General features: G+C 38.5%; 1 protein-coding gene across 1 annotated transcript in view; it reads left to right on the forward strand.

Annotated features, from left to right (window-relative positions):
• USP7 (ubiquitin specific peptidase 7) overlaps positions 1-22,182 on the forward strand; it is a 69,256-nt gene extending 47,074 nt beyond the window's left edge. The window contains exons 12-31 of the mRNA XM_082064585.1: positions 322-431; positions 1,269-1,425; positions 2,504-2,648; positions 3,228-3,358; positions 4,497-4,631; positions 4,825-4,926; positions 5,613-5,718; positions 6,117-6,209; positions 7,608-7,675; positions 8,879-8,979; positions 10,360-10,513; positions 11,835-11,902; positions 13,027-13,135; positions 13,228-13,305; positions 13,599-13,699; positions 15,337-15,436; positions 16,264-16,383; positions 17,718-17,789; positions 17,889-17,979; positions 20,799-22,182. Of these exons, the coding sequence (XP_081920711.1) occupies positions 322-431; positions 1,269-1,425; positions 2,504-2,648; positions 3,228-3,358; positions 4,497-4,631; positions 4,825-4,926; positions 5,613-5,718; positions 6,117-6,209; positions 7,608-7,675; positions 8,879-8,979; positions 10,360-10,513; positions 11,835-11,902; positions 13,027-13,135; positions 13,228-13,305; positions 13,599-13,699; positions 15,337-15,436; positions 16,264-16,383; positions 17,718-17,789; positions 17,889-17,979; positions 20,799-20,905 (2,148 nt within the window). The 3' untranslated portion in view covers positions 20,906-22,182. The remainder of the gene's footprint in view (positions 1-321; positions 432-1,268; positions 1,426-2,503; positions 2,649-3,227; positions 3,359-4,496; positions 4,632-4,824; positions 4,927-5,612; positions 5,719-6,116; positions 6,210-7,607; positions 7,676-8,878; positions 8,980-10,359; positions 10,514-11,834; positions 11,903-13,026; positions 13,136-13,227; positions 13,306-13,598; positions 13,700-15,336; positions 15,437-16,263; positions 16,384-17,717; positions 17,790-17,888; positions 17,980-20,798) is intronic.
• The last annotated feature ends 400 nt before the right edge of the window (positions 22,183-22,582 follow it).

The following is a 22,582-nucleotide window of genomic DNA, read 5'->3' on the forward strand; positions in this document are numbered from 1 at the left end:
TTGCAATGAGGTTTTGCCTCCTTATTCTAATTTTGTTTATTCAGGTGACTTGCTCTTAGTACAGTGAGGTATTCACATGTGCTTGTATGAAGGACCTAAATTTAAACTAACTGGGTTCTTGTGTTACTGGAGTAGTGTCTGGGCAGGTTGATGCAGTGTTACCATTAAATTCCACCCAAGTTTTGAACTATTCTTTGGTGCACATTGTGTTGTCAAGCCTATAAAATACAAGTCCATAGGAAGGGCTTCTGCATCAAACAAGTATTTTGAGTTGCTAAAAATCTTGCAATTTCAACCCTCTATTTTCTTCAAAATATGTAGGAGGCAGAGAAAGGTGTGAAGTTCCTAACATTGCCACCAGTATTACATCTACAGCTCATGAGATTTATGTATGATCCTCAGACTGACCAAAACATCAAGATAAATGATAGGTAAGTTTTTCGGGTTGGTGGGCGGTTGGATTGTTTGTTTGGGGTTTTTGTTTGGTTTGTTTTGTGGTTGGTTGGGTTGGGTTGGGTGTTTTTTGTTGAACTCCAAGAGGAAGGTGTGTGCAGTTACACATGGTGGACATCCCCCAAAGGTTCGAAATGACAAACCGAATACTTAAATAGTCATTTCTAGCTGTTGCTTTGTGTATGAGATGAGTGAATGCATCCTTTAAGGCTTTGTGGAACGTTATTTGTGCTGTCTGTGGAAAGCTGGTATGTTCCCATAAGCTGCTACAAGACTAAGTAGGATGAATATGTAGTTCTCTGCTTTCCCTCCATCTCTGTCCATGCCCTCTCACTCCAAGCAGAGGCTGATAATTTCTCAAGGGGGTACGTTGTTGGTTGTAAATTAAATCTGTATTGCAATGATTTCAGTCTCACCAAGAAGGTGAAACTGCAGCACCTCAAAGACATGGCAAAATAACATTTCAGTCCGGTGGTACCTGTGCTAGACAAGCTGAATTGTTGTGCTAGAAAATAGCAGGTTTTGAGCTTTTCCCTTGTCACAGTGAATCCAAACCAGCACTATTTCAGTTGAAGTTCTCTTACCCCTGTTATGGAGGGCATACTTTTTCAGAGGTCCTTTAAAAGACCATTTTAATTCCATATTAAAACAGTATAAAATCTGACACTGTATGCAGTGTATCCTGGACAGAAATGGCATTGCAACAGTAACTTGTTCAATTTTTGTGACTTGCTTTAGAAGTACTGATGTCCTGAATAACAGTATGTGTCTGTCTTAACTACAAATAAAACTCTCTTAATTCTCTTCAAAACTAGGTTTGAATTTCCTGAACAGTTGCCACTAGATGAATTTTTGCAAAAAACAGATCCTAAAGATCCTGCAAATTACATTCTTCATGCAGTTCTAGTGCACAGTGGAGATAACCATGGTGGACATTATGTTGTTTACTTAAATCCAAAGGGCGATGGCAAAGTGAGTATTGAAATGCACCTAAACATATTTGTGTTTTGCAAATATATACTTGCAGTTTTCCTAATGGGCAAATCTTTGGGATTTTTGTTCCATAATTGAAGAGTGTGCTGACTCACTCGCTTCATCACAGGAGGGCTTGGCTTCTCCATGTAGTTCTTAGCTTGATACTCTTTCGTTTGGTGCCTATTCTAATATAGTTGGGAAACTTACTTTGTATTTACAAAATTAAAAGGACCAGCCCTCATGTTTTTTACTCTGTGGGGTGGAGCCTGCATTTGCAGGCATTAAAGAATCACTTGGCTCTTAAGAGGAGCAGCTTCATCTTTGCTATTGGCTTTTGGCAAAGACTTAACGAAGGGAATCCCTTCAGTCGTGTGTGTATGTATGTTGAAGTTACACTGCAGTCAGATTTTATCCAGCATTTGTTTTAGGCAAATATGAATGTTTCAAATGTTTCCATGACTCAGAAGTTCAATATTATTGCGTGTACCTGGTACAGGTTTAGGTGACTTGATTGGATCAGACGTTTATAGGTCAGGTGCCTCTTCCCTTGAGTTGGCTGGTTTTGTGTGTACATGACCGTTCACAGTAAAATCCAGATCTTGCTGTGAATTTGTTGCTATTTGTCTTTCATTCTTAATTGCCTTTTTTGTTTTAGTTGAAAATTTGCTGTAAAGTACTTTAAATGCACCAGTAATTACTGGATGTTTTGTGCATCACTGCTTTTTATTTCATTTTACAACAAATGAGGGTCAATTTTCCAATTCATACAAAAATGTTAGATTTTTGAATAATAGTCTTAAGGAAAAGGTCTTTTAATAATTATTGGGATTTTGAGACTCAGTGTAAGATGTTCAGATATTTCAGTAGAGGTTTATTTATGGCCTTATGCTGAGCACAAGTAACAGGTAGCACAAATTATACTGAACTAGATTTATTTTTTATAAACTCATGCTACTTGAAGAGCACTTACAGTTACTTCAAGAAGCTGAAAGGCATGCCAGAAATAGGATTAATTTATCATTCAAGAACATGTTTTTGTGTGCAAAATAATATTTATCTAAAATTTTCTCTCTAGTGGTGTAAATTTGATGACGATGTTGTATCAAGATGTACAAAGGAAGAAGCAATTGAACACAACTACGGCGGTCATGATGATGACTTATCTGTACGGCACTGTACCAACGCGTACATGTTGGTTTACATCAGGGAATCAAAATTAAGTATGTACGCTTGCCGTGTGCTCCATGTTAGATTTACTTACAGGGACACAGGGCTGTATTTGACTTTTGAATTGTTGACAGTCTTCCTATACAAGGAGGCTTTGTTGGTTATAGTGGGAATTTAGAGATTCTGTGGGATCAACCAGCCTTTTGCAAAGTCTGCGCTAATCTGGTGTTGTCTTGTCTTCAAAACTCTGCATCTACAAAGTGCTTCAGCCTTGGTTGTTTTATGGGATGGAAACGTTAGCGAACTAACTTCAGTGATAGAAACTAAGTCCAATCGATTATAAATACATAGACATATATGTATACTAAAGAAAGTTGGGGTGGTAAATATTTTTTTAATCCTGAATAGTATGATAGACTTCTGAATTAAATATTCATATTTCATGGAACTAGTGCATTTTGGCTTGGAATAGAAAGTGCTGCTTCTGCCAAAACATGATGATATCAAACCATGTTTTTAATTAAAAGACGAAAAAAGATGGTTTGACTTCAAATCAGAGGAAAGTCAAGTGTATGTGGAGAAAACACTGTTTGATGTATATCCTGAAATGACATCACAAATCCGCTTTGTAGGTGAAGTTTTGCAACCTGTCACAGACCATGATATTCCTCAACAACTTGTAGAAAGGCTACAAGAAGAGAAGAGGATAGAAGCTCAGAAGAGGAAGGAGAGGCAGGAAGCTCACCTCTATATGCAAGTGCAGGTCAGCTTTTGAAACGATCAAGTGGCAACTATCTTGCCATTAAAATTCAGAATATTGAGCCACCCAAGACAAATCTTGATTATTTTATTTTATTTTATTTTATTTTATTTTATTTTATTTTATTTTATTTTATTTTATTTTATTTTATTTTATTTTATTTTATTTTATTTATTTTATTATTTATTTTTTAATTTGTATTTGGATATAGTGTTTGAAGTTATATTATTTTAGTGTTTGTAAGTATATTTACCTATGCAACAAATCCTAATGAAACGAAGGGTACCGTATGTTACAGACATTTCTGTTTTCTCCGGAAGTTATGTACTTCCAAGTAAAAAGAGTAAGTTCAGGTGAAAGGAAAAGGACCAGGTTATTGTAAATGGCTGCCCTGCCACTGCACTTTCATCTCTTTCAAGAATTATTTTCTAAAATTAGAATTATCTAGCCATAGGCTGCAAGCCTGGACTACTGCCAAACTGAGCTCATCAAGTAGAAGCAGAAGGAGAGAGTGCTTATATTTGCAATTATCTTTTTGGAAAAGCCAGATGGACTAGATTATTATGAATTGCCTTAAGGAACCCTGTTTATGGCTTTTTCCAGCACCCATCTGGCACAAGAAAATAGAACCCATTTTCCATTTGCCTCCATTTTTCCTCGCATTTTCTTTCTGGTGTTCCAAAGCAGAGGTACCGGTGAAGTTTCGCTTGAGCTGAGTGGCACCGTTTGTTTTTCTGTTAACAAAGAATGCGTGGGAGCCACGGGAGATGTGGGAGACATTTTAGGGCAGCTTCCTCGTATTACACCAGCAAAATAATTATGTAGCCTTTTTTAAAGTGCCAAGCTTGTTAGAGCACATGTTTCCAAGATTGGAATCTAAGTGCAACTGGTTTTTAATTGTTTGGCATTTGTAAGAATTAGTGTATTTTAATTACTTACACTGATTTGACTATCAATCACTGTTTTTTAATTTCATTATAATCTGTAGACTTGCAGATTTTCTTCCTGTGAACACGAACAGCGTTAGCATTGTGCCACTATCCAGAGAGCCAGTGATGTTGCATAGGAGAGCAGCATCAGAAAGTATTACATTATGCAGCTGAGTTTAAACGAATAGTAACCTTTAAATGTAATTTTTCAGATAGTGGCAGAGGATCAGTTCTGTGGTCACCAAGGCAATGATATGTATGATGAAGAAAAAGTGAAATACACTGTTTTCAAAGTATTAAAAAACTCCACGCTTATGGAATTTGTTCAAAATCTCTCTCAAACAATGGTAAGTTCTCTGTAGGCGAATATTTGTATTTATTTATTTGATGACGTTGTGGTTGCTTCATAGTCTTTGTCTTCTCCAGGTATTGCCAGCAGTAATAATTTAGACCTTTTAGAAGAGAAGATCTGTTTGAGTTTAATAGAAGTATCTTACCCTTCGTTTGTTTGTTTCATGTCACCATTTTTACTTATTTTAGGGATTTCCCCAGGATCAAATCAGATTATGGCCAATGCAGGCTAGAAGTAATGGAACAAAAAGACCTGCAATGTTAGATAATGAAGCAGATGGCAATAAAACGGTAAATATTCATTGATATAAGACATTATTTCTGTACATCATCCATGATTTTTAGTTCTCTTTATGCATCTCCAAGTTTAGGACATCAGATCTTTTCAGGGCTTTAGTTTAATCTGTGTCTGGTAAAGTTTGATACTTGAGAAGATGAGATGTAGTGGATTGATTTGTACAGGAGGGAGAAGTGTGGTGCATGATGTTTCTTCCATGAAGAAGGCATGATCATGATTTTTATGTTAGATTTCAAACAGAAATGTCTTTCTGAGTCATCCATTATTTGGGTGAAAAAATCTGGATTTAATGAAGTGTGTTGCTTGAAATGTAAAACATTGCATGTACCACAGATAACAGTGATCGGTTTCACTGTCCTGTTACTTCTAAAGTGAAGTAATTTTCTTGCCGTAAGAAAGACAGCTGGGGGTGTATTTTTTTTAAATGAAAAAGAAATAGGTCCATTTTAAAATAAAACTTGTTGTTGTGTTTCATTAAAACTTTTTTGATGTTTTTATATCTCTCATTGTTTCTCTTTATAAACTTTGTAAACTTCCTGTCATAAACACAACTAAAAAAAAGTAATTCTCCTACTCATGGAGTGTCGTGAAGTTTCTTGTATGTGATGAAAATGCAGATATCAGCTTATATTATATTCTCCATAGACTTTTTTTTCTTCTTCCACACCTTTCTGTGTAGATGATTGAGCTCAGTGACAATGAAAATCCATGGACAATATTTTTGGAAACAGTAGATCCAGAGATGGCTGCTACTGGAGCAACGTTACCCAAGTTTGATAAAGACCGTAAGCATATATGCTAAAACTTGAGTAAATACGAAATACTTTTATTTTGGGTATATCTCAGAAAACATTGACGTGGTGTGCTGCTTTTTTCAATGATCATATTGATGTACCCATCAAACTCTAGTGCTGAAATTAGTTTTTCTCATACAGTGTTTCCCTCATTTTTCTTCATGTCTAAGACATTTCACATTTTTTTTTAAATCCCTGAATAAACTTATACAAATATATATTAAAAATTACTTATAAAAGTAGCATGTAAGAATATTTTAAGGACATTAATCAAATTATTGAATCAAATACACATCTCTGTTACTGTTTAAAGAAAAATATGTAGGTGATTTGCCCTGCATACTCAAACAAGCCTGACTCAAAATTAAATCTTGTTTCTTCATTTGTAGATGATGTAATGTTGTTTCTGAAGATGTATGATCCGAAGACTCGGAGTTTGAATTATTGTGGACATATCTATACACCTATATCCTGTAAAATACGTGAGTTCTAAAATTTAATTCCATTGTTTTAACTGAATTTAAGACAATAGATTGTGGTGGTTATTTTTTTTCTTCTAATATCAGTTTTATCGCTGAAATCAAAGGTAGATCACAGAAATAAATTCTGATCTCTTCCAACACGTGGTAGTTCTCTTCCCCACTTTGTGTCAGTGAAACTCTCTGCAAGGCTGAGCGCGTTGCCTGTATACAGTTAATTTTCTGTTACAGGTTTGCTGTGTTCACCAGGTGTTGCTGGCCATAAACAGCTGTTTTGGACTCGCTGTAAAGCTTTGTAATTTGATATTGCTCTCCAGCTTGGGTTTTCCCTTCTATTTCAAGTGTTTTTCTGTGGAATGTACTTCTGCAGTAGCTTTTAAAATAACTCTTCTACAACATGTCACTATGGCAGCCTGAGAGCAGCTGCTCAGCCCGAATTGGGCGCTGTGGTGGTTTAACGCCAGCTCAGGTAAGCCCCACACAGCTGCTCGCTCATCCCCCACCGCAAGGGATGGGCGAGAGAATCAGAGGGGTAGAAAACTTGTGGGTTGAGATGAAGACTGTTTAATAGGCAAAGCAAAAGCAAAGGAAGCCAAGGAATTCACCCCCACTTGCCATCGCAGGCGGGTGTTCAGCATCTCCAGGACAGCCAGGCTCCATCACATATGACAGTGACTTGGGAAGACAAACACCATCACTGCAAACGTCCCCCACCTCCTTCTTGTTCCCCCAAAATACACACTGAGCATGATGTCGCATAGTGTGAAATGTCCCTTGGGGTCACCTGTCCTGGCTGTGCCCCCTCCCTGCTCCTTGTGCACCCCTACTCACTGGTGAGGTGGGCTGAGAAGCAGAAAAGGTCTTGACTGCTGAGCAGTAACTGAAACATCACTTTGGTATCAAGACCAGTTTCAGCACAAATCCAAAACACCGCTACTGTGGAGAAACTTAACTCTGTCCCAGCACAGGCGTGAGCCTTGGTTTTCATGTGGCTCCATTTAAAGAATTCAGCAAATGTCCACTGAGTTAAAATACTTTGATTTGTCATTTTGAATGTCTCATTTTGTTGACTATTACGTGCTTTCTAATTTTGCATTTTAGCTGTCTTAATTTTTTAAAAAGAGATTACTGTTTTTCTCTGGGGAAGGGACGGTGTTATTTCATCTCTTTGATTTTTGGTTGGCTTTGCGCATATTTTTGTTGTTGTCCAGATGAAGTGGAAGGAAACAGTAAAGTCTGTCTCTGAGTTGAATGTCAATAAGGGAAGCCTCAGCCTGGAAGGCTCTCTTTCTTAGGCATTTTAAAACTATTTAACCAGGGTGGAAAAACAGGTTCTCTCCTTTTTGCAGGGGGTCTCAGCAGCAGTGCAACACATTTAACAGTCCTTTTCTTTTCCAATAGGTGACTTGCTTCCAGTTATGTGTGAGAGAGCAGGATTTCCACAAGAAACTAACCTTATCCTCTATGAGGTTTGGATTCATAGACTTTTTGTCATTTACATGCTATAACTAGATAAAAATAAGCATTTTTGGTTAAAAAATGTTGCTTACAGCAACGGTAATTTATAAATCATAAGCACTCTGTAAGCTATAGCTTTGAAGTCTATATTGCTACAAGAGAGTATCAGTAGATAGTTAATTTCAAAACATTTAAAATTAAACAACTGGAAGTGTGAGGCTTTAAAAACAAAAAATGTCTACGTGAAGCCCTATGTGAGCAGCTTTGCTGTGCTGAACCTGTGCTTATCCTCTGAGTTGCAGCATTGGAGGAGCTGATGCTGCTGATGTTGTTGGCCATTGTATTTTCAGTGCCCCCTGTAGACAGCAGAGTTGAGAAAATGTTGCGTCTTCTCCTTCCTTCCCTAAGTTAGAAATCAGCAAAAGAAACACTTAGTCTGATGGCATGTTTCTGTCCAAATACAGAAATAACAAATCTTTATAACTGCTGTATTTATTGAGTGCTGAAGATGCAGATCTTGCCAAGTCAAAGTCCTTGCTATAGTAAGAACAAGGAATTGGGTTTTTTTTATTGTGATTTTTGTTAGCAGTCATGCTGCTCTCTCTGGTGGTTCCAGGGAAGTGCACACACTTCTGTCCGAAAAACCAGAACTGTCAGGAACTCCTACTCTGCAGGTCAGGGTTGCAGTTTGATTCCAGTTTGTTTAGACAGGCAGTTGTATCCTGAGAGGTCAACCTACAAGTATACATACATAATATGCATATAGCTATTTTATAATAAGCATTTTTAATGTGGCTTTGTTTATTATTTTAAAGACAAGTGAATTGCTATACAAAAGTTCTGCACTATTAAAATAAGTGGACATAACCAGTGTTCTCCAAGCTCCTGGAAGCTGCATCAGTAGAAAATTAATCTCTGAATTTTTTGAAAATTTTCAGTGCTAACAAGATAGTGCTGAAGGATAAAATACTTTTGAAAATTAAAGTAACTCTGGTGAGACTCCAAAGGTAAAAATGAGCAGCCAGCTTTATCAATAGCAGTTAGAAGTATCTGGACCTTAGCTAAGATTACGTTTAATTTACGTATCTATCTATCCATTTGTTTCAGTTGAAAGAATATGCAAGTTACTTTATCTGATTATTTTCTCTGTGACCTTTATTTTTGTCCTTTTAAAAATTCTGTGTGATTAACATTTTTTTTTTTCTTAATTGCAGGAAGTTAAACCCAATTTAACAGAAAGGATTCAAGACTATGATGTATCTCTTGATAAAGCTCTTGATGAACTCATGGACGGCGACATCATAGTGTTTCAGAAGTAGGTATTTCTGTGGGGCTGGGTTATTGCACTTACATCACCTCGTTCACTTTGAAAGCAGAACTTCCTTTAACTTAGTGTTCTTAACAAGAGCAAAATATAATTTTCCAACAGAAGACATTCTCAGCAGTTCTCATTTGTTTATTCAAAGGGGAAATTAAAAAATCTCAGCAGCATTTTAATTATCACATGCCACATTAGTTATGGAAAAGGGATTTCATGCTAGTTTAGAAAACTGATAACCTAAAGTAGGTCTTAATGGTACCCAAGAGTGTGGTTCAGCAATGCGTCTGAGTTCTGCATCTTTATCCCTGACACCAGCATGACTCAGACACTGAAGAGCCTCCAGCCTTTCAGCTCTCAAGCTCTGTACCATGTAACGCTGCACAAGGCTCTTGGCTTGGAGCTCCTTTCAGCCTAGAACTAAGCTAAACTGCTTTCCCTTTTTTTCCTTTTACTTATGCTCATGTTAAGTTTCATATTGGTCCACGGTGATGAGCTGCTCCCGATCTGCCTGAGCGTATGTGACTCATGGGTGTGCTGGTGCTTCAGCTGGAGTTTTCTCCAAGGCAGAAGGAGAACTCCTGCATCTTGTGTCCGTTGAAGGGATCTTTCATAAGCTTGTCAGGGCTATAAATCAGCATTTCTATGCTCTCACTCCTGATGGTCACACCCAACTGTGTTGCTGTGTTTCTCTCCATGGGCTGACAGTGGGTGGAAGCCAGCTAGTCTATCTTCAGCACTCTTACCCCAGATTATGTGAGATGAATGTATTTCTCATGTCATGCCTTGGAACTCGCATTCCCTGTTGACCCAGTTGGTGTTATGCACCTTTGGCTGGCTGCTGACTCCTGGGTAAGTGCACAGCTTGTACCCTGGCATTATTTCTCTGCTGAGAAGATTAGGGGTACCAGTCAGTAGTGACCCAGACCAGCCTCTGCGCCCACCGCTCTGCTTCTGCGGTTCAAGGAGTGCTGCTGTACAGCTGGCTTCTCTGCAAAGCAATTAATACAGGAGTAGATGGAAAGCTGTGGCAATGGGAATAGGGATGCACGGTGACGTGGTAGGGTGGGAGGGAGGGACAGCTACCGCTAGAATGTGTCGTGAAGAGACTGGATCCAGCAGATTGCCAGATGGCCAGGGGAGCGAGCACAGCGCACCTGCCCTTGCACCGCACCGGAATCCTGGGGTGTGGGTCACTGCTGACTGAATTAGTTCTACTGTGTACGAGTGGTGGCTCTTTAAAAAGGTTTCTGAACTTTATTTCTGTATCTCTGAACTGTCACTGACTTACTGTAGGACATGTTTTTGAAAGCCCTAACTGCTTTCATGTGTGACAATGTGGTATGTAATGGTATTATCATTTGTTTGCTCTTGTAGGGATGACCCAGAAAATGATAACAGTGAGCTGCCAACAGCTAAGGAATATTTCCGAGACCTCTATCATCGTGTGGATGTCATTTTCTGTGATAAAACCATCCCCAACGACCCAGGCTTTGTTGTTACTTTATCCAATAGGATGAATTACTTTCAGGCATGTGTCCTGTTTATTTCTCTGCTTTTGTTTCCTTGTTCTGAAAGTAACTTTTGCACTAGTTCACAAGTGCATTTTACATACTTTTAGAAAAGAGTAGATCTTTTCGTGTACATTTTTTGCATTGTGGTAGTGAAAAATTCAAGGAAGCTGCTAATGCTTGTAAGAGGAAAAGACTTAACCCCCAGTTTTATTAATAATGAGTTACTGACAGTAGGATTCTTTTCTTGAAACACCATTCTGCTCTGTCAAGGAAATGATATTCTAATGAAATTATGCATTTACTTTCTAAATTACATGTAAAACTTGCTCAATTTATTTAGCTGTTAAAATGAAAACATCTTGGGAATCTAGTGATACCTATTTTCTGCTTGTAATATCACCGGCAATATTAATTTTTGTAGATCAAACTGTATTGCTTTCTTCACACAGTGTTTAGTGCTCAGTGCCACCAACCGATCAAACCTGTTGTGTTCATTATGGGTGACCAGGTGTGTTTAGAAGAGGAAAACTGGACAATGAAAATTTAAAAAAAATTAAGTTAGTCTGGTCTATTAAGAGCTTGAGTAGATTTGGCTCCCTACAGTTCTGCTGCAGTTGCTTTTGTCAGTGTCAAAAAGATCACTTAAAACCAGTTTATTTTCTGTGACCAAAGGCAGGAACTTTGGCCATCTGCAAGCACAGGGGAAATCAGGGATGACTTTTGCTGTCCTGCCCTGTTGTCTGCTTTTTGGCAACTTGCTTTGTCTTGTTTCATTTTTACTTCAAGTGTAAGTTCTTCATAGTTTTTTCTTGGTGAGGGAGAAACAGAGAATCCTTGTGCTTTTTGTGAGGCAGCGACATGGAATATCCTGATGGGAGTGAAGTGGCGATGTCAGCCACTAAGCGAATTTCCATGGGGTGAGGTAAAGAATAGTGGGAATTTTCAAAGAACAAGTCTTACTTATTTCCCCAATAATACTATAGTTAAAAAAATAAAACAAAACACCACCACACACACCTAAAACAAACAAAATCAAAACAAACACACAGAAGAGGAATAAAGCTATTGTGAATTTTGTGGCCTTTTGGTGGCAGTGATTTATTGTAATAAAAGAGACAGTTTCTTCCTTTTTTAAATTTATTTTTTCCTAGTGTATCTTGTTCTGTGTCAACTGTTCAGAATCTGAGTTTATTTTGCCTTGGGGAAGTAGACATAGTGGGTCTCCCATAATTTCAGTAGCATGCTGTTCTTGACATATAATGAATGACTGTGTGGTTGTAGAGCAATGTCATAACTGGATGAAATAATTCAGAACTTAACAAAAAAATTTATTTGCAGGTTGCAAAGACAGTTGCGCAAAGACTTAATACGGATCCAATGTTATTACAGTTTTTCAAGTCCCAAGGGTAAGATGAATTTCCTTAGTGTTTTGTGTCTAAACTATTCTTTAAAATACTTCTCCCAAGTACTTAGCCCAAATGCAGATAAGTAGCAGTTACTTCGGAGCTGTTTTCAGGTTGTTAACTCATTCTTTGCCAGTAAAATGCTGTTGTTGTGGTATGCCCAGCAAGTTGCATAGGCACTTTGAAGTATTGCAGTGGCTGGTTCTAGAGCCTCAAAGAATTGCACCTTTTAGAAGAGCTCTAGTAAGTGTCATTGAAAAAAAGACCCATTTCAAAGAGTCATTGTTTAAATTTCTAAAATAATTAATTACTTAAAAGCCTCACTGCATGGGACAAATTGTTAAGCTAATGCAAGTGCTGTTTCACTGAGTGCACATTTCTAGAATGGAGGAAAGCAGAAACAAGTGCACATAAAAGCAGGATTTTTGCTGATTTTATGGGTTTAAATGCAGGAGTTGCTTCACTGATTTTTTTTTTTTTTTTTGCCCCTCCTTCTACAAAGTCTGCAAATGTTTTATGGAGATGATCAAACAAGTTCACAACCACTAAAAGGGACATTTCTGCTTGAAGTGGTTTCTCAGGCACAGTTGTGTGAAACTGGATTTGAATCTGTGTAAAACTATAGCAGACCAGCATATTAGTAGTTCTGTGTATGTACACACTGCAGGAATAATGCACACACCGATTACATCATCTTTTTTGTATTCATGCAAATGTAGATTGCTCTTTATTAACCTGTAGGTATCTCCCCTCATCATCAGTGAGGCACTCGTGATTTGAGCAGCTCTTTGTAGTTCACAGTGCTGCTGTCACTGGAATTTGCTGTGTCATGGGGCTCCACCAATTAACCTTTCCCAGTCCAAAGCCTGTGCTGCTGCACTAGTAGTTTGAGAGGAACACAGGTCTGCCAGCCTGCAGCACGGGAGCTGAGCTGGAAACACCCGGGAGGGCGGACGTGCACAGTGAATGGTGTTTCTGTTGCCATACGCTCACCTGAAGCACTGAACATACTGCTGTGCTGGCGATTGTGTGAAACTGGAAGGCAGGGATAAAAGTGGACTCAGTACTCTGATTTACTGAGCAGCATTTCTAAAGAGGTATTTATGTTTTTCTTTTTCCTTTTGTAGTTATAGGGATGGCCCTGGTAATCCTCTTAGACATAATTATGAAGGTACTTTAAGAGATCTCCTGCAGTTCTTCAAGCCTAGGCAACCCAAAAAACTTTACTATCAACAGGTAAGAGTCTTTTGTTTTCATTGGTGCAAATTTTAAAAGAAATCCTGCCTTGTACAAAGTATGCCTAAAGTGTTTTTCTTTTCTTCCTTAAGCTCAAAATGAAAATAACTGATTTTGAAAACAGAAGAAGTTTTAAATGCATATGGCTAAATAGCCAGTTTAGGGAAGAGGTGAGTAAGGCTGACTCTTACACATTTGCTGTCATTTGTGTCAAAGCTGGTATGTCACATTCTCTGTTGGCCCTGAATAACACAACATTAGAACAAAGTTGTACTTGGGGAGGGGGAAGAAGAAGAAAAGTGTATTAGTTCTTAAAGATTCTGAAGATAACATGGGTGTTCACTTTAGTAATTTTTATCTTTTAAAAATGAATTTTGGATGAAGAGCAGAAACCAGTGCATTCTGTGCCTTAATATGGTTATTTTTCACGTTTTCTAACCCTTTTGTGTTTCAATTTCCATAGGAAATAACAGTATATCCAGATAAGCATGGGTGTGTGCGGGACCTGTTAGAAGAATGTAAAAAAGTTGTAGAACTCTCTGAAAAAGGTTCAGGGAAATTAAGGTAAACCTGGAAGATTTTGATTTCTTTTAAGTGATCATGTGGATTTTGTGCAGAAAAATATCCTTAGAACTTAAAATACTGTGGAAATCATTATTATCAAATGAAGTCTGATACTATGTCAAAAATAAAAAGCCTCCACATTCATGTTGTTAAGACAGTTATTATTGACTACGAATATAAATTTTATATAATTATTTATTTTAAATTTCATGAAGTTACATCCTTGAAGGTGCATAAACTTCATCAGTTGCATTTGTTAACTCACAATTTGATAATTGTTCCCAATTCAAGCATTTCATGCTATTCACTTCTCACGAGTTAAAAGTGAGGTCATATTAAGGGAATTTAAAAAATAATTCAATTTAAAAACCTTTGTTATGTAATTGCATGTTCTGGCCCCCCTTTTTTTTTTACCATAAGCCATAATTAATTTAACCTCTTGTAACTTTACAGCTTAATTTTTACTAAAGATTGAACTTCAAGTTTTACAAGTACAGCAGTAGCATCTGTTTACATCCTGACTACACTAATCACAGAATGTCAGGGGTTGGAAGGGACCTCAAAAGCTCATCCAGTGCAATCTCCCCACCGGAGCAGGAACACCCAGATGAGGTTACACAGGAAGGTGTCCAGGCGGGTTTAAATGTCTCCAGAGTAGGAGACTCCACAACCCCCCTGGGCAGCCTGTTCCAGTGTTCTGATACCCTTACTGAGAAGAAGTTCCTTCCCAAATTTAAGTGGAACCTCTTGTGTTCCAGTTTGCACGCATTGCCCCTTGTCGTATCATTGGTTGTCACCGAGAAGAGCCTGGATCTGTAAACATTAATGAGGTCACCCCTCGGTCTCCTCTTCTCCAGGCTAAAGAGCCCCAGCTCCCTCAGGCTTTCCTCACACAGAAGATGCTCCACTCCCTTAATCATCTTTGTTGCCCTGCGCTGGACTCTCTCCAGCAGTTCCCTGTCCTTGTGGAACTGAGGGGCCCAGAACTGGACACAATATTCCAGATAGGGTCTCACCAGGGCAGAGTAGAGAGGCAGGAGAACCTCTCAGACCTACTGACCACCCCCCTTCTAATACACCCCAGGATGCCATTGGGCTTCCTGGCCACAAGGGCCCAGTGCTGGCTCATGGTTACCCTGCTGTCCACCAGGACCCCCAGGTCCCTTTCCCCTACGCTGCTCTCTAATAGGTCATTCCCCAACTTATCCTGGAACCTGGGGTTGTTCCTACCCAGATTCAAGACTCTACACTTGACCTTGTTATATTTCATTAAATGTTTCCCTGCCCAACTCTCCAGCCTGTCCAGGTCTCTGGATGGCAGCACAGCTTCCAGTGTCATCCACTCGTCCCAGCTTGGTGTCATCAGCAGACTTGCTGATAGTAAACTCTATTCCCTCATCCAAATCTTTGATGAATATATTGAATAATACTGGCCCCAGTACTGACCCCTGAGGCACTGCACTAGATACAGGCCTCCAACTGGACTCCGCCCCATTGACCACGACTCTCTGGCTTCTTCCCTTCAGCCAGTTCGCAGGTTTGAGAAAGAAATGTTGCACTGGTCTGTTTGGGTTTGTTTGTTTACCTTATTTTTTTGTAATGCTTTTCCTGTTTGTTTGTTTGTTTGTTTGTTTAAGGCTGCTAGAAATTGTAAGTTACAAAATAATTGGTGTCCATCAGGAAGATGAGCTGTTAGAGTGCTTGTCACCTGCAACAAGTCGAACGTTTCGAATAGAGGTATGTATTACTTCCTTTAAGAAGCTTTAAAAATTGACTTTGAGAGAAAAACTCTCTCAAGGGGTAATTCTCCTTTTCTGGGTTCCAATTTTCAAATACTGTGATACTTGCAGCAAGCTAGGTTACATGGTAATATGTATGTATTTTAAAGACAATACTTCTAAAATGTTTCCTTTGTTCCATCTGTTTCCCTATCATTATTTCATTCTTTAATTTTTTTATGTATGTTTATTTTAACAATACATGGAGATTTGGCAAGGGCTTGTCCATAGGACATTTGCTGCCTTCGTAACAATACCAAGGTTTATTTGAGGACTCATGGTATAAATGTTTATGCTTAGAACTCACTTTCATACTCTAAACTGAAGTATTCTTTAAGACTTTGTTTCCTTTTCTGTTAACTTTGAGCTTCTTGAGCCAAACTTTGATACATACATTGATTTCTCTAAACATTTCATCATTCAAATCTGTTAACTTGCCTCAAAGATGAGAAATTTTTTAAAAAAGTTTCCAATGTAAACTGTAATGAAGAGACAAGAGGTCTCTGATATTGCTGTCGGCTGCTACAGCTGGTGGAAGGTTTTGCATCAAAAAAGCCATTTGGGGACGCCAGGAATGTATTCAGTGGGTAGGGAAGCTGAAATGCTGTCATGCCGGGGTGAATGGCCCTTGTGAAAAGACTCTGTCAAACAACATGGTGGTTCTGTTTTTAAATAGACTTATTTTACAGCAGTAAGAGTGCATCAACTATGCTTTTAGTTACTAAGTAAGTCACTTTATGGCGAAGTTTTAGCTGATTGCGGTAATAATTTTATGTCTGCATCTAGGAAATTCCTCTGGACCAGGTAGATATAGATAAAGAAAATGAGATGCTAATCACAGTGGCACATTTCCACAAAGAGGTTTTTGGGACATTTGGAATTCCATTCTTGCTGAGGATACACCAGGTACAGCACTATGCCTCCTTTTTTCTCCCCCTGGGTTTATATTCATGATGTTTTCTTAAAGTACTGTCAAAGAAATTGATTAATATAAAAGTGGTATGGGAACATATTGCCTCTCTATAAAAGGTTCTACCTTTTTACAGTTAAATCATTTACCATCCCTGCTCTCTTTTGCATATACAGATGGTTTAGTGTTTCAGTGACCCTGTGCAATATAGATACTTTCTAGAGAAAGCAGGCATTCAGCATCAGCCAGGGACTTGAAATACTGCCAAAGCAGTAGTACCCCCTCCCTCACCACCACCCCGACCCGCAGAACCACCCCCAGCAAATGCCGAATCCTCTTTCTGATACCACCTCAGCAATTGCCACGCAAACCTGCTGGCAAAAGTGGCTGAGCCGTGCTCGCTTGGCTTCTTGCTGAGACACATGATTGTGAAAATGAGTTTGCTTTCTTCAACATTTTCTAAGATGACTTTGCATTTCATAACTTGTATAATTTGATGGCCTTTATCTTTTAGGCCCGGATGTTAATACAAAAGTAAAAGCTAATTTTGAAAGCTTAATTGAAATTCTGAAGGTTTTCTGTGGTGCTGATCCAGCCGAACGTCACACAAATTCTGCTAATACCAAAGCGTATTTCTAGGGCAGTTTGCAATTTGCTTCTAAACTTTTTCTGGTTCATGTGTGTTGGTTTGTATGAAAATTACCTACTTTTCTAATAGTTTTGGTATGAGGAATATGTCCACATCTGTGCATCCCATAGAATTTTATTATATTCCCATATTTTTGATCAATGTAGAATAAAACCTGTGTGTCGATTTCTGGTGGAAACCATTGACGCTGCATTTCCCCGCCTATGACAGTTGATAGATATATATTCTTGATATTTAAGTTGATGGTATCCATCATTTTTTTAGGCAGTTTATATACACAGCATGCAGAAACATACTACAAAAACTTTCTAATTTAGGGCGAACATCACAGGTGCTTAGGAAGAATATGTATTTTTTTTTTTCCAAATTCCTATTTCACTGCTAATTTTCTAATGTTGTCTCAACTTTAAGCTGACTTGAACACATCATTAGCAGTGCTTGGTTGATTTATGACACAGTTTGCATAGTGTTGAATCAGTAAGACTTACGACTTGCTATAAAATCAGCAACTTTATGTTGTTATTACATATTATAGTGGATGACTCTGACACTTGTGTTATTTTGTAAATAACTGAGAAATTAAGGCAACGTATTTCAGTGAAGCCTGAAGCAGGAAATATTAACAGCATCCCTTTTTTCCTATTTTTTTTTTAACATTAAAAATCTTGTTGCAATTATCAGGGTGAACACTTCAGAGAAGTTATGAAGCGGATTCAGACAATGCTGGATATACAAGAAAAAGAATTTGAAAAGGTACATCGCTCATAACCACCCGCAAGTTATGCTGTGCAATTAGGCTTGAAGGCTTTACTTCAGTGCAATATCTTACCTGATTTTATTTCCTTTTCATAGTTTAAATTTGCAATTGTAATGATGGGCCGACACCAATATCTCAATGAAGATGAGTATGAAGTGAACTTGAAAGATTTTGAGCCCCAACCTGGTGAGTTTTTAGACAACGTGACTCTTCTTTTGACCTCCTGAAGCTTCTCTGGCAGTTGTAACAATGTGATTATCCCTAACTCAGAATGCAGAAACCGATTGTTCTGTGTACATGAAATAAATCATGTGCAGTAACTAAGCAAGTATTTACATACACTTGTGTGCACATTTAACAGTGCTAAGTGTGTATGTTAGTCTGACAACAGGTATTTTATAGCACGAAAATAGCTGAATCTGTTTCCTTGTGAGTTAAAAGTTTGCATTTGAGTGACCAAATGCATCGAACATCAGTATAACATACTTTACAGAAGAGAGTCAGAACACCAGTTGCATGTTATCTGTATTGCCCCTTTGCTCCCTAGTATGTTTGATCTTCACATTGTTATTGGTGTATGTGCTGGTGTTATTCCTAAAAAAAAATATAATATTAAGGTGCAGTCTCATGAGTTTCTTATTTCAAGTGTGCTGCAAAGAGATACTTGAATTCTCGAATTTATTGAAGACTCTTTTGTTCATTCTTGATATCTTCAATGAATCTGAAGAATCTAATAAGAATATTACATTTGAATAGGATGCTGTTTAGATTTGCTTTTCATGAGAGGTGACTCCTCAAGCTACAAATGCAGCTCTGTTCTGAATTTGCCCATGGATGGCCTACCAGCTTGTTTACTTGACTGGTGTTTAAAGCTCAATTCTCTGAGGAATGCACACGCAGGAGAAACCAGGCCAATCCTTCAGCAGTTCCACCACAGTCATCTTTTGAGAGTTTCAGCTGGGAATGGCACCTTTCAATCTGCCACTGGGGCTCTGTTGAAAGCCTTGAATTCACTGGGGTTTTTTCCCCTGGCTTAGCTCAGTGTTCCTTTTTGTGAGCTGCGCTGTCTGGTAGAAGTGAGATTGAGGACAGCTTGCCCTCTGCAGTTGTATTTTTCTGACAATTATGAGCTCTGTTTTTTTGTTGGCAGGTTGTGCTAGGGCCAAACATGCTCTGATTTTTTCAAGCTGTGTTCTGGATTTGTGTACCAGTTGTAAAGAAATCCTGTAACTGTCCATTTATTTGAAAACCCACAGAGAGACCAATACCATTAATGAGTACTTTTGGGAACATAGCAAAAAGTCCTCTCATTTTGGTGTGTTACACAGCCAAGTTTATGGTTCATGGCTGCGAACATCAGGGGACTTGCCAAAATGTTGGATGTCTGCATCTGCACCAGTCATCCCCGAGCAGAGCAGTGGTCACTGAAGGGGCTTTTTTTGTTCCACACTAATTGTGAGTGTTCTCTGGATGACAGACTCGGAGGTGGACATTCCTCCATGGACAGATAAACTCTCTCTTGTGTGCTCAGAGAAGGCAGAGTCCTGATTTTATTCCATGAGTCATCGTTTTGGGAGTGGGAAGGGAAGGTAATAGTCTGAAACAAACTGTCAGAATTTCTGAGTGAAGCAGAGCCAGTATTGCCAAAATGATGTTAAGACTAAACAGGTAACTAGGTCAAAAGTACAGAACCTGACAGAAATTGAAAAAGGGAGAACTTGAACTATTTGTAGAAGTTATAGAGAATGTGAGAGTAAAGGGGTTTAATCTCAGAGTTCACAGGCCATTGCCCCTTTGATATAAATCACTTTGATAGATTCATCCCCTCCTGAAATTCTTCTATGAGGTGATAACACGATGCTTCAGCGCCTTCTTATCTAAATAGTATTTCAAGGTGTAGGGCCTGCGTGTTTCTACAGTACCAGATTTTGCCACACACTGGACTGTTTGAACAGGAGCTTTGGCATTCTCTAATTTGGCCGACGTGGCTGATGTCAAAAGTGTCCCTCTGCTTTTGCAGAGAGGCACTCGAGCAATGTGCTGGCGCTAACACTGTGGGTCTTCAGTTCTTTCTTTAATAGACGTTCAAGTGATCTCAGCCAGATTGGCAGTTCTCGTTTATATTTGACATTGACCATTACGTCACACACAAAGACAAATAGTTTTGATTGAAGAAAACAGATCCAAAAATGCAGATGCAGGCAACCAAAAAGGTCAAGTGTTTTATGCTTTAGTGGTTGCAGTCGATGGCTTTGAATGTAGGAGTGTGCGTTTCTTGCTGGGGGGCTATTTACTTTCTGCCTTTATCATTTCACTTCAAAGAACACTTGATGCTCTGCACTGAGGACATCTTAAAAGAGAATTTGCAAGAAGTATGCGGACTGTGGTTTTTCCTGAAAAGTAGTGGTAGATAAAACCCTATTAGGTTGAACAGAAAAAAATCTGTATGTTTTCTTTACAATCTAAGTATGGCTAAATTTGTTTCTCAGAAAATAGAGATCAGTTACATGATTTCTTAATTAACTGATTATTTGCATTTTATATGTATTTGACAAATATTCCCACTTAAACCAAGTGATAAGAATAACTTAATACAGCAGAGGAAACTTATGGCAAATCCTGTAGGTTGTAATGTGGTGGATGCCTCCCTGTTTCAGACGGGCTCAGTGGCTCTGGTGAAAGCTGATACTCCAGTGCTCCTGTGGCCATAAATTGTGACAGTAGTTCTCTTGCTTTAGCACACACTTCACTGCTGTAAACTCTGTAAGTGACTGAAGAGGAGAAAAACCAGCTGCCCCAACCAGAAACAGCTGTAAAGTAAATTATTGGAAGGGAAGGAGCGGTCAAGGCAGCCTGGGCTGGCTGTGGGCTGCGGGACCATTCTCTTCCACAGCCGGTGATTCCCAGCGAGTGCTGAACAGGGCCCACAGGAGCAGGTCGCTTAAAGGAGACATTCCAGTTTCGTCTTAAAACCTCATTATTTCTTTTTCTCTTTTCTTTTCTAGGCAACATGTCTCATCCAAGGCCGTGGCTAGGGCTTGACCATTTCAATAAAGCCCCAAAGAGAAGTCGCTACACTTACCTTGAAAAAGCTATTAAAATCCATAACTGACTTACTTAACCAGATCGTCAAGGCGAGCGACAAAACTAAGTGTGTGTGTGCACCTTTTTAACAACTGTAGAACTTTGGTACACGTGCACTATATCTGAAGTCTTCAGCAAGAGGATTTGCTGCTGATGTTAATTTTATTTTGTTGAGGCTGTTCAGTTTGGCTTCTCTGTATCTATTGACTGCCCTTTTTGAGCAAAATGAAGGTGTTTTTATAAAGCTTGGATGCCAATGAGAGTTATTTTATGGTAAACGTAATGCAAGGCAATTGTCAGCATAATGAGGGAAGAGTTTAGTAGAACAGTTGACATTGGCAAACTATTTGTCTGTAGTACGTTTATAGATGGCATAAGCTGGCTGGCTGCCCTTCCCGGCGTGGTGTTCACCATCACTGCAGCTAGTAAGTCTTATGTTTAGACTCACATCAGATTTATTTCCTTCAGTTATACTTTAATGACATTTTTGTGCATTTGTAAATGCAAAAAAACCTCACATCATCAATAAATAGCAATCTCTACTTCATTGTGTACATTGTTGGCACTTATTCGGGATTTTTGTCTCCTCCAGCTGCATAGAATCTTTTTTAATAAACTAGTTTTCATTTAATTTAGTCACTACTTTGCATCCCGTTTTGCCGAGTGGATGCCCCGAGTCCTAAAATGAGATATTTGGGTATTTTTATTAAATTTTCAACCATTGATAAATACTGTTGTGATTTATTATGCCATCTTCTGGCAAACAGAATGACACTCGAAAGTTGGCAAAAGCAAGTGAAAGGATTATAAATATCGTTAATTTAGTTAACATGGGAAGAGATGGGGAAAACACAGGAAATAGCCTTTTAGCACAGAGGGCATGCTCACTAGTGTTTAGTAAGCTGTTGACTTTGTATAAAAAAGGAAGAAAAAAAAAAGAAAAAAAAAGAAGAAAAAAAAGAAAAAATGAAATTGTATATTTAAAGAATGAACATGTACAATTTAACACTTGGAGGTTAATTTTGTTGGGTGAGTCTGCAAGTGAATTTCACTGATGTTGATATTCATTGTGTGTAGTTTTATTTCAGTCCCCAAACCGCTTCCTTTTATTTTGGAGCTAATGCCAGCCGCGTGTCTAGTTTTGAGTGCAGTAAAGATAGAATCAGCAATTCACACGTAATTTTACATTCTTTTCCAGTATTTTATTTTGTTTCTGTAGCCGCAGTGTACAACAACTCTTCCTGTATATTGCCTTTTTTTGCTGGAAAATGTTGTATGTTGAATAAAATTTTCTATAAAATTTTTCTTCGGTGAGTGATGACGTGGACGTTAAAGAAGATTTCTCCCCTCCTTGGAAACAGAGTTTTGGGAAATGTTTTCATTTGTGAAAGTTTTGCTACAGGTGGAGGCTTTTTCTTAAGTGTTGAGAATTGCGTAACCCTCAGATTGGTTGGAAAAATTGTGGGGTTTTCTATTCAATTGTTTTGGGGTTTGGAGGGTTGTTTTGGTTTGGGGATTTTTGTTTGGTTGGTTGTTCTTTTTACGTCCTAGCTCGTCACATTTGAGCTTAACGAGGAAAAGGTTTTCCAGGAAGGAGCCATGTACAATTAAGTTGTCATTGTGGTGGACTTGGCTCTGCCTGTATGAAATTTTGTGGTCCAGATTCTCAAGTCTAATATTATAAACGGTGCAAAGTGAAATCTGG

The sequence above is a fragment of the Streptopelia decaocto genome, assembly GCF_964273445.1.
Source record: "Streptopelia decaocto genome assembly, chromosome: 13".
Classification (NCBI taxonomy): Eukaryota; Metazoa; Chordata; class Aves; order Columbiformes; family Columbidae; genus Streptopelia; species Streptopelia decaocto.